Below are 27,052 nucleotides of genomic sequence, written 5' to 3'. Positions count from 1 at the left end.
GTATTCAGAAACATAGAGTAGAAGCTCATGATTTTTAATGCTACTTTGAGTCAAGGTGCTATTTTAACTGTAGTAAGTACTGTGGAGAGTTAAAAAATGAAGCAGAAGACATAGCTTTTGCCCTTGAGAAAGTTCCTATTAAATAGTAGAGCTGGAAGAAACATGCATACATACACACACAGTGCAAAATAACATGCAACCAACTGTTGTACAGAAATAGAAATAAGATGGTTAGGTGACTAAGAGACTTAAAAGAAAGAAGATGAAAAGATGATTGTTATTATAGAAGTAGCTTGAGCTGAGCCTTGAGAAACAAGAAAAATCAATCCTAGTTGACCTTAAAGAGCACACGTTTAGGAGACTGGAATGATAGGGTGGTAAGGGGGAAATGCAGGTGGTAATAACCTATGTGGTAAATGAATAATGAAGCAATAGAGGCAGCAGATGGAGACAGTTTGGCAAGGAAAGGAAGGATATAAATAGTTTGATAACTAGATGAAGGGGCAGTTGTTTCATTTTATTCCTTTTTTTTTATTAAAGAAGAGAGATGTGTGGTTCTTTGAATATACAGAATAAGAAACCAGTAGAGAGGGCGACATGGATGGTGCTAGTAAGAAAGGAGATGGTAAAGGGACAAAGTCTCTGAGGAGGAGAGAAGGGGAGGGAGGAGCCTCAGAGATAAACTGACACCGATTGTATGGCACACTGTGTATGAGAGAGACACTTTGATATTGTGGAAATAAGAGGTAGGAGTTCAAAGAGAGGACACAATACGTTCAATAGATGTTATGTTATTATTATTACTCTCTGTAATGAGTTTTATTTGTGAAGAAAAGTTTTAATTTTTTTTAATTAATTAATTTATTTTTGGCTGCGTTGGGTCTTTGTTGCTGTGTGCGGGCTTTCTCTAGTTGCGGTGAGCAGGGACTACTCTTCATTGTGGTGTGCGGCCTTCTCATTGTGGTGGCTTCTCCTGTTGCGGAGCACAGGCTCTAGCCACACGGGCTTCAGTACTTGCAGCACACGGGCTCAGTAGTTGTGGCATGCGGGCTCTAGCGTGCAGGCTCAGTAGTTGTGGTGCACGGGCTTAGTTGCTCTGCGGCATATGAGATCCTCCCGGACCAGGGCTTGAACCCATGTCCCCTACATTGGCAGGCGGATTCTTAACCACTGCACCACCAGGGAAGTCACAAAGTTTTAATTTGATATAATTATAGATTTTCTGGATTCTCAAAATGTATCAAAATCTGTAGCAATATGACAACCCATGAGAACTGGTGCCTACGCTGGCTGCTTCTCTTTCCCAAGACCTGGCATAAGAAGATATGTACCCCCCTCATTACTCTCAGCTATGGGATAGGAGGGTCATAATATAATTGTGTTTATTAAATGCCTGGTACGTAGATGTCAAGAATTTAGACAGACGTGACTGTCCTGTCCTCTGGGAACTTATATTCGAAGATACAAAGGGGGAAGCTACAGAAAATGAGCCATGACCTGCCCTCCTGCCACTATCCCAAAGTCCAGAAGGATGTGATCATAGTAACCTACCTATAACAAACATCTAACATTGTATAAAATATAGAAAATAGGCGTCCCTGCTGTGAACTACCAATTACATGTCCTAAAAGTACTGGCCAGGAGACAGTTCAGCTTCTAGGTAACAGGTGACCTTCTAATACCATTTGGAAACACATCAAAACTCTTATGACAGTGCATGATAGTTTGTGTGAATGTGTGTGTAGGTTATCCATGGCAATTTATACCTTCCAACCATATTTTTTGTAATAGCTTTGTTGAGATATACAGTTGTATGATCAGAATTTTTTTAAAAAGTGACAGGAATATGTGCATCCATATACGGTTGTCCCTTGGTATCCACGGGGATTGGTTCCAGGACCCACCCAGGGACCAAAATCTGTGGATGCTCAAGTCCCTTATATAAAATGGTGTAGTATTTGTGTATAAATTATGCACATCCTCCCATATACCTTAAATCATCTCTAGATTACTTATAATACCGAATACAATGTAAATTCTATGTAAATAGTTGTATATTTGAGTGCAGCAAATTCAAGTTTTGCTTTATGCAACTTTCTGGGATTTTGTTTTTCTGAGTATTTTTGATTCACCATTAGTTGGATCCACGGATATGGAACCCATGGATATGGAGGGCCAACTGTAATTTACATACTATATAATTCACTGATTTAATGTTTACAGTTCAGTGATTCTTAGTATATTCAGAGTTGGGTAGCCATCACTACTATTTAATTCTAGAACATTTTCATCACGCCAAAAAGAAACTTCATAGGCACTGGCAGTCACTTCCTATCCCCAGCTCTCCCCAGCCCCTAGCTACCACTAATTTACTTTCTGTTTCTATAGATTTGCCTATTTGTACATTTCCTATAAATGCGGTCATAATGTGTAGCCTTTTCTTTTCTGGCTTCCTCCACTTAACATAAAGTTTTCAAGGTTTGTTCCTTTTTATCATATTCCATTGTATGATAATCTTCCACTGTATGGATATAACGTATTTTGTTTATCCATTCATTAGTTGATGGATCTTTGTGGATTTTCACCTTTTTTGGCTGTTATGAATAATGCTGATATGTGTTCAAAAATAGATCTATAGAGTCAAAAAGCAATTCAAAATTAGTCCTTTAATTAAGGGTAAGATTTTAACAATGCCATTTTATTTCTGTCTGAGAAGATGTATGCAATACTCGATAAGATACTGTACTGGAATCTGAAGTCTGTCAGTGTGTGGACATAACTATTTACACTTATACAGTAGTGTCCTTCTCAAGTGTAAGATTAGTTAATGGACTTTTCTACACAATCAGCTATTATCATTGTCAGTAAGACAGAGGTATGTCATTGCTGAACATATTTTATTCACAGTCAATTCCCAAAGGTCTATGTATGTAGATGATTTCAATTCTTCCTCGCACCAAACCTTGTACTGAAATGTCAAAATAAATGATCAACAGTACTAAATAAATTATCAAGATTACTATTTTATTAATTCACTGAAACAGTATTTACCAAGCGCCTACTATGTACAAGGTTCATTCTTCCTTTTCTTTCTCCTGCGTACTCCTGGGTATAACAATATAAAAGGCCTGTGTAATACACCATCTGGAAAGTGAGTTGAATACATACTTTTCTTCAATGGTTCGTATAAGGAAAATTATACAAAGCCACATAGATGGACAGGTTAGGTTTTTCCCCATCCCCTTTTCATCTCTTAACACCTTTGGATCACAGGGAATAGGCCCATTTTGCTCCAAGCACTGATATTCTAAATTTCACAATGACTTGTTACTGTGGAACAATTATTGTATTTGAAAGAACACAAAGAAGATGGTACTTAAAACATGAGAGACACACTAGGACTAATTCAGGTGAAAGATGTACCAAAGCCACTTGATTGTGTATTTTGTGCTATAGGATGAAGTGAAGGGGAAATAGAATCTTAAGGCATATTTCTTTTTCATCTCTTTGGACAACATTCCCTTCAGTTAAAACAGTACTTTTTTAGCTTAGATACTTTTTATGGAATTTGCAAATGTCTTTAAAAGACTTCTAAGATTGCTGTTATGGACACAACCAAAGCCTTTAAACTAGTCATTTTTACACAAGGACCTGATAGTGGAATCTTTTAAATAACCATGTGTCAGTATCTTCTACTAATGTCCCACTGAGTTTTGCACAGAATCATTGAATCCAGTCTAGCTATATTAAGTAGAAAAAACAAATACATGTATATGTCCAGTTATTTACCCCCTCTCTTATAAGGACAATCTATTAAAATCATGTTATTAGTAGTCAGGTATGTGTCTGAACGAAGCTTTGGTTTAGTCAATAGAACCACTACATATGATGTCTGTCACCAATTCCAGCCTCTGTATTTTATCTTTCAGGTAGCTTGACCTTCTCCTTTTGCACCATCAGTTTGCCATCATTCAGCCCAGCCTATCTGCCATTGTTTTTTCCTACTCTGCAGTTGATGCCTGTGTTGCAACCTATAAAGAGAGTGTTTAGCTCAAACTAAATTGGTGGATATTGGTGAGACTGTGATAGCTACAGTACTTCACAGTCTGATATAATCCGTGGCTGTCTGCACTTCATCTTGGATTTGTGCAAGGAAGTGCCTGTTACTGAAGAATATGACCCTCTTGGGCCTTCTGATATGCTTCAGTAAAATAAGTGATTAAGTGATAATTAAAACATGAGTATTAAAATGATAATTAAAACGAAATCTGTACCCTTAGTGCTGTATTTTAACTCTGCCACTGACGATTTGCAAATGAAGGATCAGAATCAGTGTTAAGTTTGTCCAAACTTATTCCACTTACATATATTGATGCAGAATTTCATCATGAAATCACATTACATATTGTTTTTTTGCATGTAATTTATTTCTCTTTAGTTTCCTCCTTTGAACTACAGTAAGAAAAATAATGAAATAATAAATTAACCAATAATCACTACATTGTAATCCATAACTAATTTTGGGAGAAGTGGAAAAGGAACAGTCTATTTAGTGAAGTAAATTGCTAACAGGGAGATATCTTCCTTTCTGATGCACTAAGCTCTAAAAGGTTAGGGGCTGAGAAATTTTCCATCTGCAAGCTGTGAGAATTTCTCTAATACCAAATCACTGCAAAAAGCTTGCTTTGCTATTTTTATTTAAGTTATAGCCCACATGTTCATTCATGTTGTCACGTCTCTTTACCTACCTTGTCTTAACTGTGATGCAGGCTCTCAAAGGGTAAGACCATCTTCTTTTAAAATCATTTTTATAAATGACATGTATATGTGCTTTGGATATTTGGTAATGCTAATAACTAGGAAACCCCAACAACACAACTTCATGAGTTTCTTTAGATTTGGTGAATAACATTTAAGTGGCCTTATTATGCAATATATGATGCTGTAAAATACAGAAGGAGAGATGGTGTAGCATTCGGTAAAGCTCATATATAAAGGTTAATGTCCATCAGCCAGTTTTGTCCTGATTTTTTAAAAATGACAGAATCTATATTCATTGGAGACTGTTCACAGCACCTTTAAAATACCGTTTGCTGAACCTAAAACATTTTTTGTCACTTTTTTAAAATTTCAAAGTGAATTTATTTGCTGTTAATGAGCTAAATACTATGGTGAAAATCTACATTGCACAGCACCAGGAATGATGGTATTTCTAGATACAAATAATAACGATCATTTATTGAGCACTTGTCATGTTCATGCTGGGTTTTTTTTTTTTGAATTTTATTTTTAAATTTTTTTTATACAGCAGGTTCTTATTAGTCTTCCATTTTATACATATTAGTGTATATATGTCAGTCCCAATCTCCCAATTCATCACACCACCACCATCCGACCCCCCCACCACCCCCTTGGTGTCCATACGTTTGTTCTCTACATCTGTGTCTCTATTTCTGCCCTGCAAACCAGTTCATCTGTACCATTTTTCTAGGTTCCACATATATGAGTTAATACACAATATTTGTTTTTCTCTTTCTGACTTAACTTCACTCTGTATGACAGTCTCTAGATCCATCCACGTTCTCTACAAGTGACCCAATTTCGTTCCTTTTTATGGCTGAGTAATATTCCATTGTATATATGTACCACATCTTCTTTATCCATTCGTCTGTTGATGGGCATTTAGGTTGCTTCCATGACCTGGCTATTGTAAATAGTGCTGCAATGAACATTGGGGTGCATGTGTCTTTTTGAATTATGGTTTTCTCAGGGTATATGCCCAGTAGTGGGATTGCTGGGTCATATGGTAGTTCTATTTGTAGTTTTTTAAGGAACCTCCATACTGTTCTCCATGGTGGCTGTATCAATTTACATTCCCACCAGCAGTGCAGGAGGCTTCCCTTTTCTCCACACCCTCTCCAGCATTTGTTGTTTGTAGATTTCCTGATGATGCCCATTCTAACTGGTGTGAGGTGATACCTCATTGTAGTTTTGATTTGCATTTCTCTAATAATTAGTGATGTTGAGCAGCTTTGCATGTGCTTCTTGGCCATCTGTATGTCTTCTTTGGAGAAACTGAACCTAAAACATTTTAAATTCTTATGTTTATAATATTGTTTGCATGACCAAATGATGCATTTTAACAAGTGATAAAAGCCCCTAATGAGGATAGCAGTTGAACAAACTGAACATTAAATTGAGAACAGACGTGTCCACATAAACATGGTCTGTTAATTACTGCTGATTGAAGAGATTTGTCCGCTCCAGGACCTTAGGAGTTAAATGTATAATCAACCCTTTAGGGACCAAACTGTTCTGCCTCACATGGAAAAAAGTAACTTCCACTGAAAAATAAGGTCCTCAGTTGGTCATTTATCATCTCAAAGGGCATATTTTATTATAAATGTCAATTCCACAAAATTATGTGTCCTGTAATACATAATTATGTTCAAAATTGCATTTGAAATCTATTATTAACAGTTAACAGTGAACATTCTTAAAATAGTTATTACTCTTAGCCTTAACACAGAAAGCAATAATGGAGGTATTTTAGGGAGTTAAAAGCTGCAAGGCACTGGCCTCTGAATAAAGCCACTGCAGGTGTGTTTCTTAATGGGCTGTTAATTTTATAGTGGGTGAACACAAAGGACAGAGACCATGTGTGTTTTTAAACTGTGTTTGGTGTGGAAAAGGAGTTGATGGCTGCAAAATATAAAGGCAGAGTGAAATGAGGCCAAATTGAACTTGCCCTCCTGAGATGTAATCCTCCTTGCTTAAAATCAAGGCAAACTAATTCTTGCCCCTCTGCTTCTCTCTCTTCCCTCCCCACCACCACATAATAAAGAATCCCAAGAAACTTATATTAAGCTAGCACAGCTGAAATAATTCGAAAATATGGTAAGAAATAATAAAGACCTGATACACTAACATTGTCTCATACTAACCAGCTCCTTCTAGGTTTCCTGTTTTTGCTACTGTCACTAAGTCACACAAAATTACAATTTTGACCACCCCACCGCATTCCCCACACGTAGGTTCCCAGGGTCCTCAGAACCTTGCTTCCCAGAATGTGGGCTGTGGACCACGAAGCATGGGCATTAGTTGGGAACTCGCAGGATCTTAGTTCCCCAACCAGGGATTGAATCCGGGCCCCGGCAGTGAAAAGCACCGAGTCCTAACCATTGGACCGCCAGGGAAGTCCCTACACATTCCAGTTTGAGAAGCACTGCTATAGAACTGTCCTTTACATTGTCTTCTTCCATTTTTTTTCTTTTTTTTGTCTTTTCTTCCTGGGGAAATAATTTGTTTTATTATTATAAATAACTCTCTTTATATTTTAGATATGTTTTTTGTAAGAAACATAATTAGATTTTACTTCTTAATTCCAAATGGTGGTTCTTACCTTTTAACACAAACGTTTAGTTCATTACTCTTTATTTTTAATTATAGATATAGATATATGAAATTTATCTTCCATCTTCTTTTATGTTTTCTAATTGTCCCATCTAGTCTGTCTTCCCCTTCTTACCTTTGTTTAGATAAATGATTTTTATCTCAGTATTATTTTCTCTATGCTAGTTCAAAAAATAAATTTTTCGTTTTTAGTATTTATGCTTGAAGTTATAAGATTTTTAAAATTTATAATAATCTGAAGTTAGTTGATATTTGTACCATTCTTCAGGATAATCCAGTTTTACACTTCCCAGGTAATATGTGATTTTTTTAAACATTATTGAGGCATAATTGACAAATATGATCATATATATTTAAAGTATACAGCATGATGATTTGGTATACATATATATTGTAGAATGATTACCAAGATCAAGATAATTAACACATTCATCACCTCGCATAGTTAACACAGTCAACTCGTGTGTGTGTGTGTGTGTGTGTGTGTGTGTGTGTGTGTGTGTGTGTGGTGAAAATGCTTAAGATTTACTGACAGCATTTTTCAAGTATACATTACCATATTATTAGCTATAGTCACCATGCTGTACATTAGATCCTCAAAACATCTTATAACTGAACATTTGTACCCTTTGACCTACATCACCCCATTTTCCCCTCCCTCCAGCCCTGGCAACCACCATTCTATTCTTGTTTCCATGAAATCGACTTCTTTCTGTCTGCCTTATTTCACTAAGCATAATGCCCTTCAGATTCATCCACGTTGTTGCCAATGGCAGGATTTCTTCTTTTTTATGGCTGAGTAATATTTTATGGCTGAGTAATATATATATATGTATGTGTGTATATATATATATATATATACCCATATATATATATATATATATATATATAAAATCTCACATCTTCTTTATCGATTTATCCACTGAAGGACATTTAGGTTGTTTCCATATCTTGGCTATTGTAAATAATGCTGCAATGAATATGGGAGTGCAGATATCTCTTTGGGATCCTGATTTCAATTCCTTTGGATATATACCCAGGGGTAGGACTGCTGTATCATATGGTAGTTCTAATTTTAGTTTTTTGAGGAACCTCCATACTGTTTTCCAAAATGGCAATACCATTTTGCATTTCTCCCAACAGTGCACAAGGGTTTTCTTTTCTCCACATCCTCACCAACATTTATCTCTTGTCTTTCTTTTTTTAAAGAAGATGTTGGGGGTAGGAGTTTATTAATTAATTTATTTTTGCTGTGTTGGGTCTTCGTTTCTGTGCGAGGGCTTTCTCTAGTTGTGGCAAGCGGGGGCCACTCTTCATCGCGGTGTGCAGGCCTCTCACTATGGCAGCCTCTCGTTGCGGAGCACAGGCTCCAGACGCGCAGGCTCAGTAGTTGTGGCTCACGGGCCCAGTTGCTCCGCGGCATGTGGGATCGTCCCAGACCAGGGCTCGAACCCATGTCCCCTGCATTGGCAGGCAGATTCTCAACCACTGCGCCACCAGGGAAGCCCTATCTCTTGTGTTTTTGATAATATCTAACCAAACAGGTGTGAGGTGATTTTGTGATTTTGATTTGCATTCCCCCAGTGATTAGTGATGTTAAGCACCTTTCATATGCCTATCGGCCATTAATATGTCTTCTTTAGAAAATATATATATTCGAGTCCTTTGTCCATTTTTAAAAATTGGATTATTTGCTGTTTTGCTATTAAGTTGTACAAGTTCTTTATATATTTTGGATATTAATGCCTTATCAGATACATTTAGCCTTCCATATTCTCAGGTTCCGCATCTGCGGATTCAACCAACCTCGAATCAAAAATACTCAGGGAAAAAAATTCCAGAAAGTTCCAAAAAGCAAAATATGAATTCGCCACAAGTGAGCAACTATTTACATAGCATCTACATTGTATTAGGTATTGTAAGCCATCTAGAGACGATTTGAAGTATATGAGAGGATGTACGTAGGTCACGTGCAAATACTTTGCCATTTTATATACGGGACTTGAGCATCCACAGATTCTAGGATCCGTGGGGATCCTAGAACTGATTCCCCACAGAACTGAGGGATGGCTGCATATGGTTTGCAAGTATTTTCTCCCATTCTGTAGGTTGCCTTTCCAATTTATTTATTGTTTCCTTTGCTGTGCAGAATCTCTTTAGTTTGATGTAGTCCCACTTATTAATTTTACAATTGATTGAATGTACTTTTTCCACATGAGCTGTTGGTTCTACCCTAAATTTAGATCTTCATGTCATTCACCTGAATTATTGCCCCATAATTCCTATATCGTTCTTGTGCCTTCCTGCTCTAAAGCATCCTACTTTCTGCCTCAAGATTAGCCTTTTTTTTTTTTAATTTATTTTTTTGGCTGTGTTGGGTCTTCGTTGCTGAGCACGGGCTTTCTTTAGGTGCAGCTAGAGAGGACTACTCTTCATTGTGGTGCGCGGGCTTCTCGTTGCGGTGGCTTCTCTTGTTGCAGAGCATGGGCTCTAGGTGCGCGGGCTTCAGTAGTTGCAGTACACGGGCTCAGTAGTTGTGGTGCATGGGCTTACTTGCTCCAGGGCATGTGGGGTCTTCCTAGACCAGGGCTCGAACCTGTGTCCCCTGCATTGGCAGGTGGATTCTTAACCACTGTGCCACCAGGGAAGTCCCAAAATTAGCCTTTCTAATGTACCCAACCTCTCCCCTCTTCCTAAAAACCTTTAATGGCTTTCCATCCTTTACTAAGTAAACTATTTAGGACTGGCTCTCAAGGAGCTATAGAATATCATGCCGTCCTTTCCCTCCAGCCCTATCTCCAACTGCTCCTCTCTATATACCCATACCCTGCACCTTAGCTTTACGGTTTCTCCCTTTGTTTTGGTTCAAGCTGTTCCCTTCACATGGGAAATCCTTCCCAACTGCTCTGTTGAAATCCTTTGCATCCTTTAAGGCCCATCTTCAGTACCACTTCCCATACATAGGCTTTTCTGGTTCATTCTTTCATTCATTCATTGAATAAATATGTACTGATCACATACTATTTGCCTATATTTTTCTAGTTACTGGGGATAAAGCAATAAACAAAACAGCCACAGCCTCATGGACCTTATATTCTATTGGGAGAAAACAGGTGATAAACAATAAATAAATAAAACATGTGCTCTGTTAGGTGGTGATAAGTGCTAAGGAGAAAATTAAAGAATATTAAGGGGACTGAGACAGCTAGGAATGATGAGTATCCTCCAACCAAAACCTTTTCCTTCCTTTGTATACCCAGCTCAGGTATTTTTCTTTACAGTGTGGATATTTGTGTACTTGTCCTATTTTCTCTTTTATATTCAAAGTTCCTTAAGAGCGAGAACTGTATTTTACTCATCTTTGTATCTCCTACAGCTATCAAGACAAAGTTCAGTAAATAATGGTTAAAATGACTCAAATGATGGAAATAAATGCAATAGTAGTTTAGAGGAAAGAGAGACTGATATAGTGGTTGGTTATGGAAGGCTCCTTGGAAGATATTAAATTTGGGTAAAGTCTTAAAAGATGGGTGGGGTGAGGAGGAAGAAAGAGCTGAGTAAGTCTTTTTGATATACCTGTTTTTGAAAATCTAAAAACCATTGCTTTATAAATTAAGATTAATATTATGTGTAATTTTCTTTACTTTTAAAACCAGTGTTTCAGAAGGGACGGGCAATAGACACCGGAGAAGTTGACATTGGTGCACAGGTCATGCAGACCATTCCACCTGGCTTATTCTGGCGTTTCCAGATTACTATCCACCATCCTATATATCTGAAATTCAATATTTCTTTAGCCAAGGACTCTCTGCTGGGAATTTATGGCAGAAGAAACATTCCACCTACACATACTCAGGTATTTGATAATATTATAGGTATTTCTTGACCCTTTTAGAGAGTGGTGAGATGAATAGTTTAGGGGTTGTGACTTGCAAAGTATGTGGGAGTCAAAGGTGAAGGCAGACAGTTTTTGTAATGAGCAAATATCGAGAATAATCACAGTCAAGCGAATGAAAAAAATGGTACTGAGAAACAAGGACTAGCATTTAGCAGAGCAGATTCAAAAAAGGGAGTTTAAGAAAATATTCTTGCAACTTGAGTTCTGCTTCCTGGAACAGGGTGGTCATGAGCCTTCCCAGCCCCCTCCTCTTACTTATTAGCTTTGGTGCCCACACCTCCTCCGCTGCTTCCATACATTCCTGACCTGTGGTCCCAATAAAGGAATGCAAATCAAGAGGGAAATGAGTCAAAAAGGCACGTTTTGTCTTGCAGGTAAAACTTTTTCCTTGTTATTGTTAATAAAAACACAAATATGTAAAACCTCTATGGTTTACAAGATCCTTTTATAAACCTTTGCCACATCATTTCCCTTAATTTCCTTCCCTTATCTCTTCCTTACATGAACCCATTTGAGGCCCTGCTCCATCTAAGAAGTAGCATGGGGAATCATAACCATCTGGGGCTTGGGATACATGTGCCATGTGCTTGTCCACCGATTAGGAAAAAAAAAAGGACAGGGTCTTTGAATATTTAAATATGTTACCACAAATGTAGTAAATTATGATGAATGTTCTCAAGTTTTCAACTGTTCATTTATTTGTTTTAAAAACTGTAAAACTTTTTAATTTGTAAAGAAGGTCATGGTAACATTTCAAGGGGAATGTCTATTTTCAAGTATCTTCTATCAGATACTTTAGTAAAATATCAAGATTCTCTTGCATAATACTAAATAAGAATTTTTATATTTCTTGGTTTGTTATTTTTAAACAGTTATTTTTAATACTCTAAAACCGAAAGGTTTATAACATTTATAAATATAGTAGAGAGTTTTTTTTTCAGAATTAATAATATGCTTTTGGGTTTAGATAGTCTTAAGAATGAATAACCTCTTCCACTTTGCTCACCTCCAAAGCAAAGAAGTATGAAGTAGCACAATTGAAATGAGAGATGTTTATCAGCCTTAGAAGTAAAAGTAGCAGCTCATATTTGTGTTTGTATTTGTTCCAGTTTGATTTTGTAAAACTAATGGATGGAAAACAACTGGTCAAACAGGACTCCAAGAGCTCTGATGATACCCAGCACTCCCCTCGGAACCTGATCTTAACCTCACTGCAAGAAACAGGTTTCATAGAGTATATGGACCAAGGGCCTTGGTATCTGGCATTTTACAATGATGGAAAAAAGATGGAGCAAGTATTTGTGTTAACTACAGCAATTGGTAAGCTGCCTTGGCTATGATTTTGAATTGACAGTATAACTCCAGAAAGACACAGTCAGCGGTGAAAGTGATACAGATGTTATTTAAGCATATTGCTCATTCTACCTTAAAGTCATTACTCGGGATAGGTCACAATGAGAAAGGTTTATATTGTTGTTGTCAGTAATGTTGTTTAAATGTTGATTAAGATTTTTAAAATGCTCCTTTATTTGCTGCTATTTTAGGTTACTTGCCACGCTCCTTTTTATATGTTTTCAACAGGAATACTTACCTGGATAATATTAATACTGTTACCGAGAATACATAGATGAACAACTTCATGAAGAAGGGAGATAAGCAAGAGAAGCCCTGTTAATTCAAGTGCTATTAAAAAAGAAAAAGCGAATAAATACCTTTTTAAATGAAAAAACTAGCATCAATCCAGTTCTTCTTTACAACAACTGATTCTAGAACCATTAAGATTTAAAAATACAATTTAAGAGTAGAGAAGAGTCTTAAGGATAATAACTTGGGTCATTCAAAGTTCTTTCTTTAGAACTGTTTAGTTTAAAAATCATCACAATGGCTCTTTCACTGCACTCAGAGCCTTTTAAAGCATGTTCTTTTTAATACAATGTCTACACACACTGTTATTCACTTTCACCCTAGTTAATCAGAGACAGCAAGCTCTTGTCATTTTTTTGGGTGAAGTCATTCCTCATAACCCTTTGTGTGAATAAAGCTGAGATCGTTAGCAGATTTAGAGCCCTAAGGGTAAACAACTCACAGACACAGTATTTTACTGTGTGAATTTTCCTAAAACACATGTCTTTTAAAAGAAGGGACAGTATCTTACAGCTGTCAGTTTTCTATACACCTCTCACCACTTTATCCTTTAGTTAACCTGTTCAACCATATGTTTAGGAAATTGTGTTGACTGTTAATAGATATACCATCTGCTCTTTATAACAATTATGTTTTATTTTTACTTGATGCTGAAGACCTTTTGTCAGTAGAAAATGGTATTCCCGCTGCAAGATTATCAAAAACTTTCCTCTGAAGTAATCAGAAAGGCAATAAAAATGCACTGATGATTTTCCCCCTAGAGAAAACTCCACTGATCTTACATCTTCAAAAGACAAAGTGTTTGTTAAATTAGAGAAAAAAGTATTTTAAGTCATGACACTGTTTTGCCACTCACAGATTCGGTGGGGCAAATTCAGCAGACACACCTTTCATGATATTTGTCCACCAAGACCTAGTTTTGATAATGCAAATACTAATGAGTTATGAGAGGTTGAGTTTCTCCTACGAAATCAGAGGAATTAGAAGATTTAAAACATTTGGGAAGAAGATTTTCTCTCTTCCTGTTATCCTTACCCCTAAGCTCAAGTTAAAACACTAACCAAGCTATTAACCTTCCAAAAATCAATAGACCCAGAAACATGCTTGAAGTTTTTTTCCTGTTCCTTACTTCCTCCCCCCAAAGAACCTAACCTTTGAGATATAATTTTCTGTTATCCAGAGATGAAGCTGTTAGTTTCATCTGCAACAACATATTTGCTTTTCCTTATGCAAGTCACTTTCTTTACTCTTCTGTTGTCTTTAAGATTAGAAGCAACAGAAACATTTCTCCTATAATTCCACTTAAAGAGAATCCAAGTAAATTTCCCAAAATGTCAAAGGTATATAAGTTATTCACTCTAAATTCTCCCCATTATTTTTATGTTTTTGTACTTTATCTTAATCATAGTAAAAAAGAGGATAATGTATTTGATTAAACAAATTAAGGTCTGTATGAACTGTTCTAAATGTTGCTCCTTTGTCTATTTCATGATAATGTTAGAGTCAGTTGATTGATCTTAACTATATTTGGTCTGCTACTCATAGGGATCAAAACAGCATTAATAACCAACATTTATTGAATGACTAATATAGGCTAGCTACTGGCCTATATTATTATATGTTATTTTCTAGCTGTATAGACACAGTTATCAATATCCCCTAATCTCAGCCAACCTGCTCAATAACATGATAATATATACCATCTATGGAGTGCCATTCCACCCCAAGCACTCTGCTGGATGCTTTACATTCAGTTATCTTGTTTGATTCTCATCACAACCTCGATAGCATAGGTATAGTGCTACTTACATTACAAGTAAGGAATCAGAGGCTTGGGATGAGTAAATAATTTGGTAAAGTCTCACAGCCAACAAGTGGCAAAATTGAGATTGGAGACACTCAGTATCTCTGATTCCAAACCCCTGCCCTTTAGACCATACTCATTCCATACGATTATTCGTTAGCTTTGGCTTTTCCCATGAGAAAACCTGCCAGAAGCAAAACCCATCATCAGAGCAGATGCAGAAACCAAGGGGCTTTAGGCTGTAGCATAAAAACAGGGTTTGAAGCATAGAACTTTAAAATGATTCTCAACTCTAATGAACTGGTGTCTAGGAAGTGAGTCTGAAGTAAGATTTAAAAGATAGAAGGCAAACTTCCTGGAGGCCAGTATAAACAGAAAAGCACATTCTTTTTCATCACTAGTTATCTATGTGTTTCTGCTGTAGCCATCCTCCTTTTGGAGTCCCTAGGCTATCCTGATGTCTCTTTGATACCCAGTGGAGATGGCAGCTTCCAAAACCTCCTATATTGCCTTCTCTTCTCATTTGCATCGCAGGTGTTAAGCTCTGTGCGGCATTATGGGCCCAGGAACGGTTCTTAGATAAGTCAATAAGATGTAGGGATTTTTATTCATTTTGATAGGAAACTTTATTAAACATTTTTTCTACAATAGCTACATTCCCACAAGGCTGCTTCCATAAAGTTGTCAATAGGACCTGGTGTGAAATTAAATTCAAGTATATTTACCTTTGAAAGCTTCCTCCATGGCCTCCTATTAACCATCCAGGGCAGGGGAAATCCAAATGTAGATTTAAGAACTGCCATTACTTTTTGATACAAGAAAGCAAGATAAGAAAATAGATAATAATTGTTCCATCTCTGAATGAAAAGAGAAAAAAAGACCCTTTGTGCCTTTTCGTAATGACCTTTTAAATAAATTAATGATTTTCTGAAAATAACTAATGCTTTAATGAGTTAAAAATGGTTAGCTCATTGTCAAATGTTACATTCCTGCCAGCCCAGTTGTTCAGCAAATGACACGTGTCAGTTTCTTATCCAGTTCAGTTTTCTAGCACAGGGATCAGAAAACAGGCCACCATAAACCTGCAAAAAGGAATCTGATGTATTCACACAGATGTCAGAAGAATAATCTCTGATTGATAATAGGGTGGCTATCCACACAGCCACTGGATTCATTCTCAGCTTTCTAAGAATGACCTAAATGGACTAGATACCACTTTCTTCCTCTTGGTTTTATTGCAGAATTCCAAGTCTAGACTAGAATTCCTCTAACCTGGAAATTTACTATCTGAAGCATTGGTTCTCAATGCTTTAATTCGGTCATCACCTGTAGAGTCACCTGAGGTATTTGCTAGAATGTAGATTACTGGGCTGCATCCCTCAGAGGCCAATTCAGTAAATCTGGAGTGAGGCTCAGGTATCTGCATTTTAAGTGCCTCAGGTGATCCTACTGATATAGGTGGTCAAAAGGCCACAACTGAAGAAATGCTATTTCCCAACTCTCTTTATAAATTCTCATAGTTTAATGGAAGATGCCAAGACTACTTACTAGAATATTTCCTTCTAATTGGAAATAGCTTATCCAAGTGAAACTAGATGAAGTAGATAATTTGGATTGAAAAGAAAAAACTGGTACATACGAGAAGTATGAGTGTAATGGGCTAGAACATAAAAGTCAGAATCCAGGAGTGCTAAGTTATGGAAAACTTCCAGAAAAGAGTAATGAGAAGATTATTTTTTTAAGCTACAGGAGTAAAACATGCATATCATAATAGTTCACGGACTTGGAATTTGATGCTATCATACTCAAATACAGTTTTAAACTAAAAACCGTTTTTAACGTCCTCGTCAGAGACTGATTTTTGTATAACTTTATACCTCTTCAGTCAAGTTACTTAACACAAGACTTATCAAAGTACTGTTGCATTGCACATCTTTATGTCACCACAACTACCTATGGGCACCTTCAAAGCCTTCTCAATTCCCCTGAAACCTATTCTTCTCTAAGAATGGATTGAAGGGAAATTAGTGGCAAAGAACTGATAAGCATTTACAGTCAAGAAAGCATTTCTCAACAAAATACTTAGGTTCTAATGCTTTTAGTGGTGGTGAATTTAATATGAACACTTACTTTAAAAGCTTTCCGTTGTCACTTATTAATGAAAATGAAATACTGATTATCGTATTTAAGCTGTCAAGATAGTAGATTAAGCATTTTAGGTGCTAGAGAAGAAATTTGTATTTGCTGCAACCTAAATTTGAAAAATAAACAATAGACTTCGTCTTCTGGGTTACATTTTAAAGTCCATTTTGCTTTTGAGAAATGACTTATAATCCTCGTACATTTTTAGCTTTATCGTGAATGTCTCATAAGAATACAACTCCTCTAGACCCTTTATGCACTTTAGAGGTGAGGTTGGTTTTTAGTTTCATTCCTGAATAGCCAATTCAGCAAATCCAGGGCGCTTTTAATAATTTGGTGCTGCATATGACATCTTACAGAAATCTTTGGCATCTGATTTTAAATAGGAAGTGCTTTGTAGACAGCAGAGGGCAAAGATTGTTACAGGCCCAGAGTTTTCGCAATTTAGAAAAAAATTAAGGACTCTACAATCTATAGGTTTGTTCTTTTTTTTCTTTTTCTCTCTATTAACAGAAATAATGGATGACTGTTCGACCAATTGCAATGGAAATGGAGAGTGTATCTCTGGCCATTGTCACTGCTTCCCAGGATTCCTTGGGCCTGACTGTGCTAGAGGTGAGGTTGCTCTGTTACACTGATTGATTAGGGAGCTCAATGTCGTTTGAGAACTCAGAATTAGTAGCAATAGGAGGAAGAGGAGGGACAGGAGTGGCAGTAGCAGCAGCAATAGCAACAACACCCGAACTGCCGCTACCAAAAGCTGAGCACTTGCTCTGCCAGGCACTGTTGTAAACACTTTGCAGTACTTCTTTTAATTCCTACATCCTACGATAGTCCTACGATGTAGATCTATTATCACAGTTTTATGGGCAAAGAAATAACCTCAGAGAGGTGAAATACCAAGGTTATCTAACAGCTGGGATTTGTACCTGGATCCTCTGACCCAACCACTCCATGATACTTGTATTCCCTTCATAAACTCATTTATAATGGATGAACTTTAAGAAAGGGCAGAGTGGGTAACCGGTTGTACACACCAAGGTAAACAGGAAGGGGTAGACAGTCACCAAATCCGTGAGTAGCCTAGAAAGGAAAGACTGGAAAGGCAGAAGTTAAACTTTCAAACTTTACTAAAACTAGACTTGCCCGTAGTTTAATTCTTGAAAAGCTGTAGATAAATCACACTGTGTTTTCCCCATAGACTTCCAGTTATTACTTTAGAGATGCTTTCTGTTCATTCGCAGTGTGTTCGTAAAGTTCTCAGTCTGCTAATGCTTTAATCTCAGGTTTCTCAGCCACTCCGTTTTCTTTAGATTAAATTCTATTCAACAGAGAATTCTTTTTTTTTTGAATTTTATTTTATTTATTTTTTATATAGCAGGTTCTTATTAGTTATCTATTTTACACATATCAGTGTATACATGTCAATCCCAGTCTCCCAATTCATCCCACCACCACCACCACCACCCACCCCCGCTTTCCCCCCTTGGTGTCCATACATTTGTTCTACATCTGTGTCTGTATTTCTGCCTTGCAAACCGATTCATCTGTGCCGTTTTTCTAGATTCCAAATATATGCGTTAATATACGATATTTGTTTTCAACAGAAAATTCTACAGCATTTGCTAGGTTCCAAGTTCTCTGATAGATCTTGAGGAGGTGGGAGGTAGAAGTAGAGGTGATGGCTGGTATTGAAAAAATGAATAAGAGAAGGTACAGGCCCTGCCCTCAGGAAGCCCATATTTTTAATAAGGAGACATACAGTGACAAAGCGGAGTGAGTGTTCTAATAAAGGTCTGTACAGTGTGGGGTAGGCACAGACATCTGTCCAGCATAAATCTCTTTAAATGCACAACTTTTTATTTTTATATATATATTTTTATTTCAATAAATGCACAACTTTTTAAAGATAACATTCTATAATACGAATAACTGCCTACTAGTTTTACAGATTTTCAGGGTTTTCTTCCTGAAAGTAGCATACATCTGCTTGAGGAAGAAAAACCATAAAAGAGAAAAATCCTAGCTTATAATAATGATGATAATAATAATTGTTTAAGAGTATGGTGGAATCAAAAGCAAGTACTTGAAATAATTTCTCCACTCAGGATGTTTTTATAATTTATCTTTCCCCCAATCCCATAAGAGGAAAATTCTGTTTGTAATCACGAACATGTGCCGATTTAATAAATGGCAAGACAGAAATAGTACAATTTTTTTTACCAGAAATATTATACGAGAATCGATAGAGAATTGCTCTTTGGAGATTTTAAAAGCATTATGCGAACATTACAAGTTCATTTGCCAACCTTCAGATTCGTGCCCTGTGCTGTGTGGTGGGAACGGAGAATACGAGAAAGGACACTGTGTCTGCCGAAATGGCTGGAAGGGACCAGAGTGCGACGTTCCAGAAGAGCAATGCATTGACCCAACATGCTTTGGCCACGGCACCTGCATCATGGGAGTCTGCATCTGTGTGCCAGGATACAAAGGAGAAATATGCGAGGAAGGTCAGAGCCCTGTGTTAATCTATTGCTCCAGGCTTTTCTCTCACTGAATTGTCCAAGGTGTCATTCTGGGTTTCTAGTAGAGATGTAAGTGGTCTTTGCAAACCATTAAATGCTCAACATGTCTCCTTAGTACATGGAGCGGGGGAGTTCGTGTCTCTTCTGACAGCCTCTAATATTAACATGAGGCTTTATCTGTGACCCTTGCAGAGCAGTAGTGAAAAATGGCATTTCCCCCCTCGTTTTAACACTGTTTTATAACTTGAGAATTTCCATACTGATGATTTTAGGTGTTAATTTACATGCTTTCATTATTACAGAGTGCACTAGGCTACATCTTACTTTAAAGCACATAATAAAAATAATACGTGCACATTTGGAACCATTTCACGAATGTTTTCTTTGGGAGTGATTTGTAATTACCATTATTATTATTGCTTTATATTGTTTATTTTTACATACCTCCTGCTGAAACTTGACGTCCATGCCTAAGGAAGTAGACTTAGCACTAATGAGTTTTGAGGCAGTGCCTTTATATTAAAATTCACCCCCAAAGGAGCCTTTACACATACACACACAATAGTTTTATCATTTACAAAACATACTTCAAAATAGTAATAGTTTTATAATTTAAAGAAGACACATTGGAAAATAAATTTACTAGTAATCAGACCTTTTTCATGTCACATTCCTCAAATAAGACTGTTTTCAGAAATAATATTAAACCATTACCATGGGAGATGGTCTCATCACAACTGTTGTTCAGGAAAGAGACTGCTGAAAATGCACTATAATTGCTTTTTAAAGATGGCTCATTGAGACGATTACACAGCATTTTAAAGAGTTTGATCTCATTCCACTCCATGAGCAAGCCAGAGTTTAGCTTTCCACTTCCCATTAGCCATAGTAGAATTTTGGTGTAAAGATTGTATCTGTTCCAATGTGAATGTCATTGGGCCTAGGGAAGGCAGTAGAGTTCCTGAGTTACTTTTGGAAGCTGTTTTTATGGGAATCCATCTGCAATCATGATATTTAAGTTGTATATTCAGATGCTATATGGACACACAGACATTCACCAAAAAATGGTGTCTATCACAACGTCTACAATCTGCCCTGAAAAACATTTAACCTAATTAATTTAGACCCTTCTAATTTAAATCTTGTAAGTCTTTGGAAAAAAGAGTTAGCTTATGTTTGCCTTCTAGGGGCCACTAAGAAAATTTACAGAATAACCAAGATAGCAAGGAATACCATGTTTAAAGGTATAAACTTTTCAAATACAGTTTTTTAACAAAAAATATTTGAAGTCAGACATCACAAACCAGGAGCTCACAGGTTGAACTGGGCCCATGGGTGGGTTTTGTTTGATTCACAAAGCGGTAGTGGTGGTGTTTTCGTTGTTGTTTAATGTGACGTATTTCCCAAAATTTAAAATAGAGAAATGTCATATAAAAGTCTCTGTTTCTAGCTTCTCTTGAACAACTAGAAAATCTGGTAACCTTGGACCCACATTCCTATGTGGTGGCAATGATTGTAGCCAATTAGCAGCAGCTTCCTTTAAACTGGACACTTATTCCCAGCACACCTTGTTTGTTTTTTTAATTGTTGAATTAATGTACTTTATTTTTTAGAGAAGTTTTAGGCTGATATAAAAATTGAGCAAAAAGTACAGAGTTCCCATATAGCCCTCACCCCCTACACACACACACACACACACACACACATACACACACACACACACACACACACACACACACAGTTTCCCCTATTATTAACACCTTGCATTAGTAAAGTACCTTTGTTACAATTGATGAACCAGTATTGGTACATTATGATTAGTAACTAAATAAAGCCCATAGTTTACTTAGGGTTCACTCCTGGTATTGTGCATTATATGGGTTTTGCTGAATGGATGATGTCATGTATCCACCATCATGGTATCATCCAGAATCATTTCACTGCCCTAAAAGTCCTCTGTGCTCCACCTATTCATCCCTCGTCCTACTCCAGCCCCTGGCAACCACTGAGCTTTTTACTGTCTCTGTAGTCTTCCTTTTTCAGAATGTCATATAATTTGAATCACACAGTATGGAAAAGTTAAAACTGGCTTATTCCATTTAGCAACATGAATTTGTCTCCTCCATGTCTTTCCATGGCTTGATAGCTCATTTACTTTTCACTGAATTTCCATTGTCTTGATATACCAGTTTGTTTATCCATTCATCTATTGAAGGACATCAAGACTGTTTCCAAATTTAGGCACTTATGAATAGAGCTACTGTAAACATCCATGGGCAGGTTTTCGTGGGGGTGTAATTTTCAACTCATTTGACACCCTGTTTTCTTACATCCAGCCCATCTCATTCATGTATACTACCAACCTGGTCCTTTCAGCCGTATGACTTTGTGCCTCTTACTTACGTATGACTTGCCTATTCATTGAAGGTGGCCTTCTAAAAAAAGAAACTATATTAAGTTAAATACTATATCATTTATTAAGATTATTGTATTTTGATGTAATAAAATTACCTCCTTCTGAAACAATATTCTACATTTTAGACTTTTCCTCTCCCTCCAAATAATGAACGGATGAAATCAGATGTACCTTCTGGTGTTTATTTGCTGATTAGCTCAGGTATTAAAGCATTGTGCTAATGATCCTGAGATCATGGGCTAATTATAATGGCAATAACACTAATTATAATACTGCTTAGTTAGACTTACTCTGTTCCATGGTACATGCCACACCTTAAAAGTAGGCCAGTCTTGCAGATGATGGAAGATTGTATCAGTCTATTTCCATTGCTGGAAAAGTAATTCAAAGCATACATCCTCATCATGGTTAAGTTATTTTGGTCTCATCTTATTTGTATGGGAAGATCAAAAATTTGGAAATCAACTTTCCCATTTCCCGTGGGATGGTCACTCAATTAAAAGCACAAAATGATTTTCCCCAAGGCAAACATAGGAATCTACTTCTAAAATAGAGTGTTTGTTAGAATGTGTCCAAAAATTTCCAGACTTCACAGAATCCGAGACAAATATAATTGAGTCTGTGATATTCTAAAGCATTGAAAACTATGTCACAGCATCCTGGTAGAAGGAGAAGCCACAAGGAAAAGAATTTTGAAATTACATTAAAAATGTTTCATTTTCAGTGCTTCTTAGGGATAAATGAGAAATTATAAGAAATTGATTATATTGTATGATTTCATGAAACAGCAGTCACCTCACCTAATACCTTAAATAATCCAAACTTAAATATATATAAAAACTCCTCTAGACACATCAAATAAAAGCCATTTCTGGGAACTATGATTCCAATTTCAGAAAAGACGAGGAATGACTTACTAAAAATTCTTGATCTTTCTTACAAAGCCAAGGAATTCTTATTGAAGGCCCACACTGGTCCACCAACCCATTTGCGTGGGAGTACTATACACTGCTCACAATTTCACATAACATATGTGTGGTTTCCTTCTTCTAAATTTAGGTTGCAACCTTTATGATAGCCTACCATGTTTTTAGTGCTAATAATATTCTGGTTTGAACACAGCGTTTACATGAGTCATTTTATTGCCTAATTAAAACAGCATAAATGATATAATATTAGGAAATCAATGTATCTCGGTTTCATTGTCCTAAGGTAAACTGGCCACACCTGTTTACTTTCAACCTTTTCCCTCCTTTTTGGGGCCTTCAGAGGACTGCTTAGACCCAATGTGTTCTGGCCATGGCATCTGTGTAAAAGGAGAATGTCACTGTTCTACTGGTTGGGGAGGAATCAACTGTGAAACGCCACTTCCCATATGTCAAGAGCAGTGCTCAGGACACGGGACTTTTCTCCTGGACACTGGAACATGCAGCTGCGATCCCAAGTGGACAGGATCTGACTGCTCAACAGGTATGTCAGAGTTTTCTTCTTGTTCTTCTTCCTTCACTCCCAAGTTCTTACTGGTCTTTACCTTAAGGTAGTGTCTCTGAAACTCTGATCTGTATGCCTTCGTGGGTTATAAAGGGCTTCCAGGTATTCCCTAGGCTAGTATTTTACTGGATTTTCATATACAACATACTGCTGGGCTTTTAATCGTATTTTTCATTGTCATAGTTCTGTAGTTGAACTTCTGTCCTCGTTCTGTATTCTCCTGTAGTTATTTCATCCATTCTCAAGTCTTTTGTTATCAGTTCTATACAGATTATTTGAAATCTATGTCTTCCCCAAATTTAAGTAGTCCTTCCTTTCCAGCCATCTGCAGAATATTTACACTGGGTGTCCCATCATGTAAAAACTCAACTTAGCCAGGCACTTTATTTCTATATTGCCATGTTCCTGCCCAATTAATAGTCCCACAACTTTGCTTCTCTACCCTAACATCATCCACAGTTCTCCGTTGTCTATAGAAAACCTTCAGATATCCTAGCCTGTTACCAAAAGCCCAGTACAAACTATTCCATATCTCTCTCTCCAGCCTATCTTCTACTTCTGCTTCCTGCATAAATCCCTCCTTGCACTAAAGTGATCTGTATGCTCTCCTTACCCCCACTTTTCTTTATGCCCTTTGCTCAGCAGGAATGCTAGTCCCTCTCCACCTGTGAAAATTCAACTCATCCACCCAGACCAACTACAGTTTTAGCCATTTTATAAAACTTTTCCTGATCACATCAACAGGATCCTCTGAAATCCTACCGCACTCATTGCTAGAGAATCAAAAAGGCATTGTGGGGCTTCCCTGGTGGCGCAGTGGTTGAGAGTCCGCCTGCCAATGCAGGGGACACGGGTTCGTGCCCCGGTCCGGGAAGATCCCACATGCCGCGGAGCGGCTGGGCCCGTGAGCCATGGCCGCTGAGCCTGCGCGTCCGGAGCCTGTGCTCCGCAACAGGAGAGGCCATAGCAGTGACAGGCCCGCATACCGGAAAAAAAAAAAAAAAAAAGGCGTTGTGATGTAGGTATTTGAGTACGTGACTTGTTTTTCCACCTAAACCAAAAATAAGGGATCGTTCTTTATATATTTTTTTCTTATCCTCAGACCATGTGCTCATTAAGTAAGTAGAATTAATAAGTAATAGCTCTTACAAAGCCTCTGCTGATGAATTTTGTTGCGGATGTAAAATGGCACGTGATAAGCAAGAAGGACAGGTGCTCTGTGAGCACCTGAAATAGTCTTGAACCAAAAATCTGCAATCCTGTACTATAAAGAAACAGGAGAATTGCTCTGTTAAGGGAATTAATTCTAACCTAATACTTCACTGTACAAAATTTTGTTGCCTCACATAGAAATAATATGGGAGAAAGGATGGCATTTTACAATTTCAGAAAATGATTAAAATGCTAAAGACAGTGTAATAATAACTAAAATGCAAATCTTAAAAATCACTCATTTATACACTTAGCAAATGTAGTGTGCCTCCTATGTGCTTGGCATGGTGCTTGGTGCTGGGGATATAGTGATGAACAAGATGGACGTGGTCCTTGCACACAAGGAGCTAGTGGAGAACACACATTGAACAATTAGAAGATAGTTAACAAAAGGGAAGTAACTGCATATTAGGGGACTGTACAGTATAACTCTAACCTGATTATTAATTTATTTACTAAATGTTATTAAATACCTTCCATCCTTCCATGTGTCAGATATAGTATCATGGCCTAGAGCATACACTTACATAACAAGTATTGTGTATTAGGCACTTTTCTAATTGTTGGACTTATGTTCACTTAATCTTCATAACAACCCTATGAGATAAGTACTGTAATTAGGCCCACTTTACACATGAGGAAACTGAGGCACAGAGAGATTAAATAACTTGCCCAAAGTCACCCCTATAACAAGTATCAGAGTCAGAATTTGGACTGAGGTATTCTGGCTTCACGCTCCATGCACTGAACCATTGTACTATACTGTCCTCTGGGAGCCCATCACCTAATTCACCATGTATAAAGAGGTATCATTGCTAGGCTGTGTCCAAGGCCATGTACTGCAGAGCACAAGAGGGGGGCATGGGTTATTTGAGAAGAAACCCTACAGCCAAGAAGACTTTGGAAAAGTCTTTTTTTTTTTAATTTATTTTATTGAAGTATAGTTGAATTACAATGTTGTGTTAATTACTGCTGTACAGCAAAGTGATTCAGTTATACATATATATACATTCTTTTTCATATTCTTTTGTATTATGGTTTATTACAGGAGATTGAATGTGCTATACGGTAGGACCTTGTTATTTATCCGTTCTATATATAATAGTTTACATCTGCTAATCCCAAACTCCCAATCCATCCCTTCTTCACCCCCCCTTGGCAACCACAAGTCTGTTCTATATGTCCGTGAGTCTGTTTCTGTTTTGTAGATAGGTTCATTTGTGTCACATTTTAGATTCCACATATATGACAGGGACATAATAGGGGCTCAATAAATGTTTGGCCAATGGACAATTAAATGAGGAGGTTAGAATGGTGCCCTAGCTCTCACATCTAGGGGCAAACTGCTTTGCCTCTCTGGCTTTAGTGCACTAGAATCCTTAAGGGTGCTGAGACAGGTGAACTAGAGGCTACCACATTTGTGAAACATTGAACCACATATCTCTACACTTCTTCTATTAAACAAATTTTCCTTGAGCACTTACTATGTGCCATGTGCTAGCTCTTGGGATACATCAGTGAGGAATACAAAGATTCCTGCACTAGTGGAGCTTGCAGTCTGGCTGGGAGAGATAGACAGTAAACGATGAACAAGAAGTGTACAAGTTTTTGAAACATGAGGAAACTGAGGACCAGCGAGGTTCAATGACTTGTCCAAGGCCATAGACCTGGCTAATTTGCAAACGTGCAAGTAGAAACCAGGGCTGTTGATTTCATTCTACATCTAGCGTTCCTTCTAGCCTCCACCCTCACCCCCACCAAAGGAAGAGTTAGACAAGGAGCCAGGGACTCAGGTGTATAGATTAGCTTACTGAAAAGGGAAAGTTCAAGGAGATGAAGGGCATCAAATATCAAGTGCATGAATGACACATTCTTGTCCAGATACAATGTGGACTAAACGTAGACTAAATTAGAATGCAGACTAAAGCCACGTTCATCCATTCTAGACCCAGTAGAAAAAACACTTGAAGCATCTCTTGCTCAAAGAAACAAAAGAGTGAATAAGTATGATCCAAAACTTTGCAGCCTTTCAGGAAAAAGGCTTCCTAATAAAACTACCAACTTGAAAAATAGGGGGAGGAAATGCCTTCCAAATCTCCGGTGTCATGGTATGAATAGTCCTTCTGTGATTTTTAAGCTCCATAAAGGTTGTTCCCACAGAGCATACTTAACCATCGAGATGATCTCACTGTGCAGACTTTTAATTGAGTGTGCTCAGTACAGGATGCAATTTAACATCTGATTCTTATAATGGATCATGTCACTTCAAAGGTGGTGGATATGCTCTTTGCCATTGATCATTTTATTCCTCTAAGCGCATGACGCTTAGCTGTTAGCATGTTAACTGTGCTGCTCTGATACCAAGGGGACTGCAGTGAATGGTTTACTGATTATTTTCAGTCTGTTTTCTAGGTATGTTGAGTATTGTTAGTGGCAGTGAATTGATACTTGATACAGGATTCTTTAACCTGAAGGTCTCATGGTACTTCACAAAGGTTAACTCATTA

The 27,052-nt window shown here is 37.4% G+C and overlaps 1 protein-coding gene across 3 annotated transcripts in view; it reads left to right on the top strand.

The window, feature by feature from the left end:
- Positions 1 to 27,052, top strand: part of TENM1 (teneurin transmembrane protein 1) — a 619,648-nt gene that overhangs the window by 338,233 nt on the left and 254,363 nt on the right. For all 3 annotated transcript variants that reach the window (XM_079909820.1, XM_079909818.1, XM_079909817.1), the window contains 5 exons: positions 11,070 to 11,269; positions 12,421 to 12,631; positions 17,415 to 17,516; positions 19,217 to 19,411; positions 23,112 to 23,312. In XM_079909820.1, the coding sequence (XP_079765946.1) occupies positions 11,070 to 11,269; positions 12,421 to 12,631; positions 17,415 to 17,516; positions 19,217 to 19,411; positions 23,112 to 23,312 (909 nt within the window). The remainder of the gene's footprint in view (positions 1 to 11,069; positions 11,270 to 12,420; positions 12,632 to 17,414; positions 17,517 to 19,216; positions 19,412 to 23,111; positions 23,313 to 27,052) is intronic.

This window comes from Stenella coeruleoalba (genome assembly GCF_951394435.1).
Source record: "Stenella coeruleoalba genome assembly, chromosome: X".
Taxonomy (NCBI): Eukaryota; Metazoa; Chordata; class Mammalia; order Artiodactyla; family Delphinidae; genus Stenella; species Stenella coeruleoalba.
This window is presented reverse-complemented; position numbering and strand designations above follow the sequence as displayed.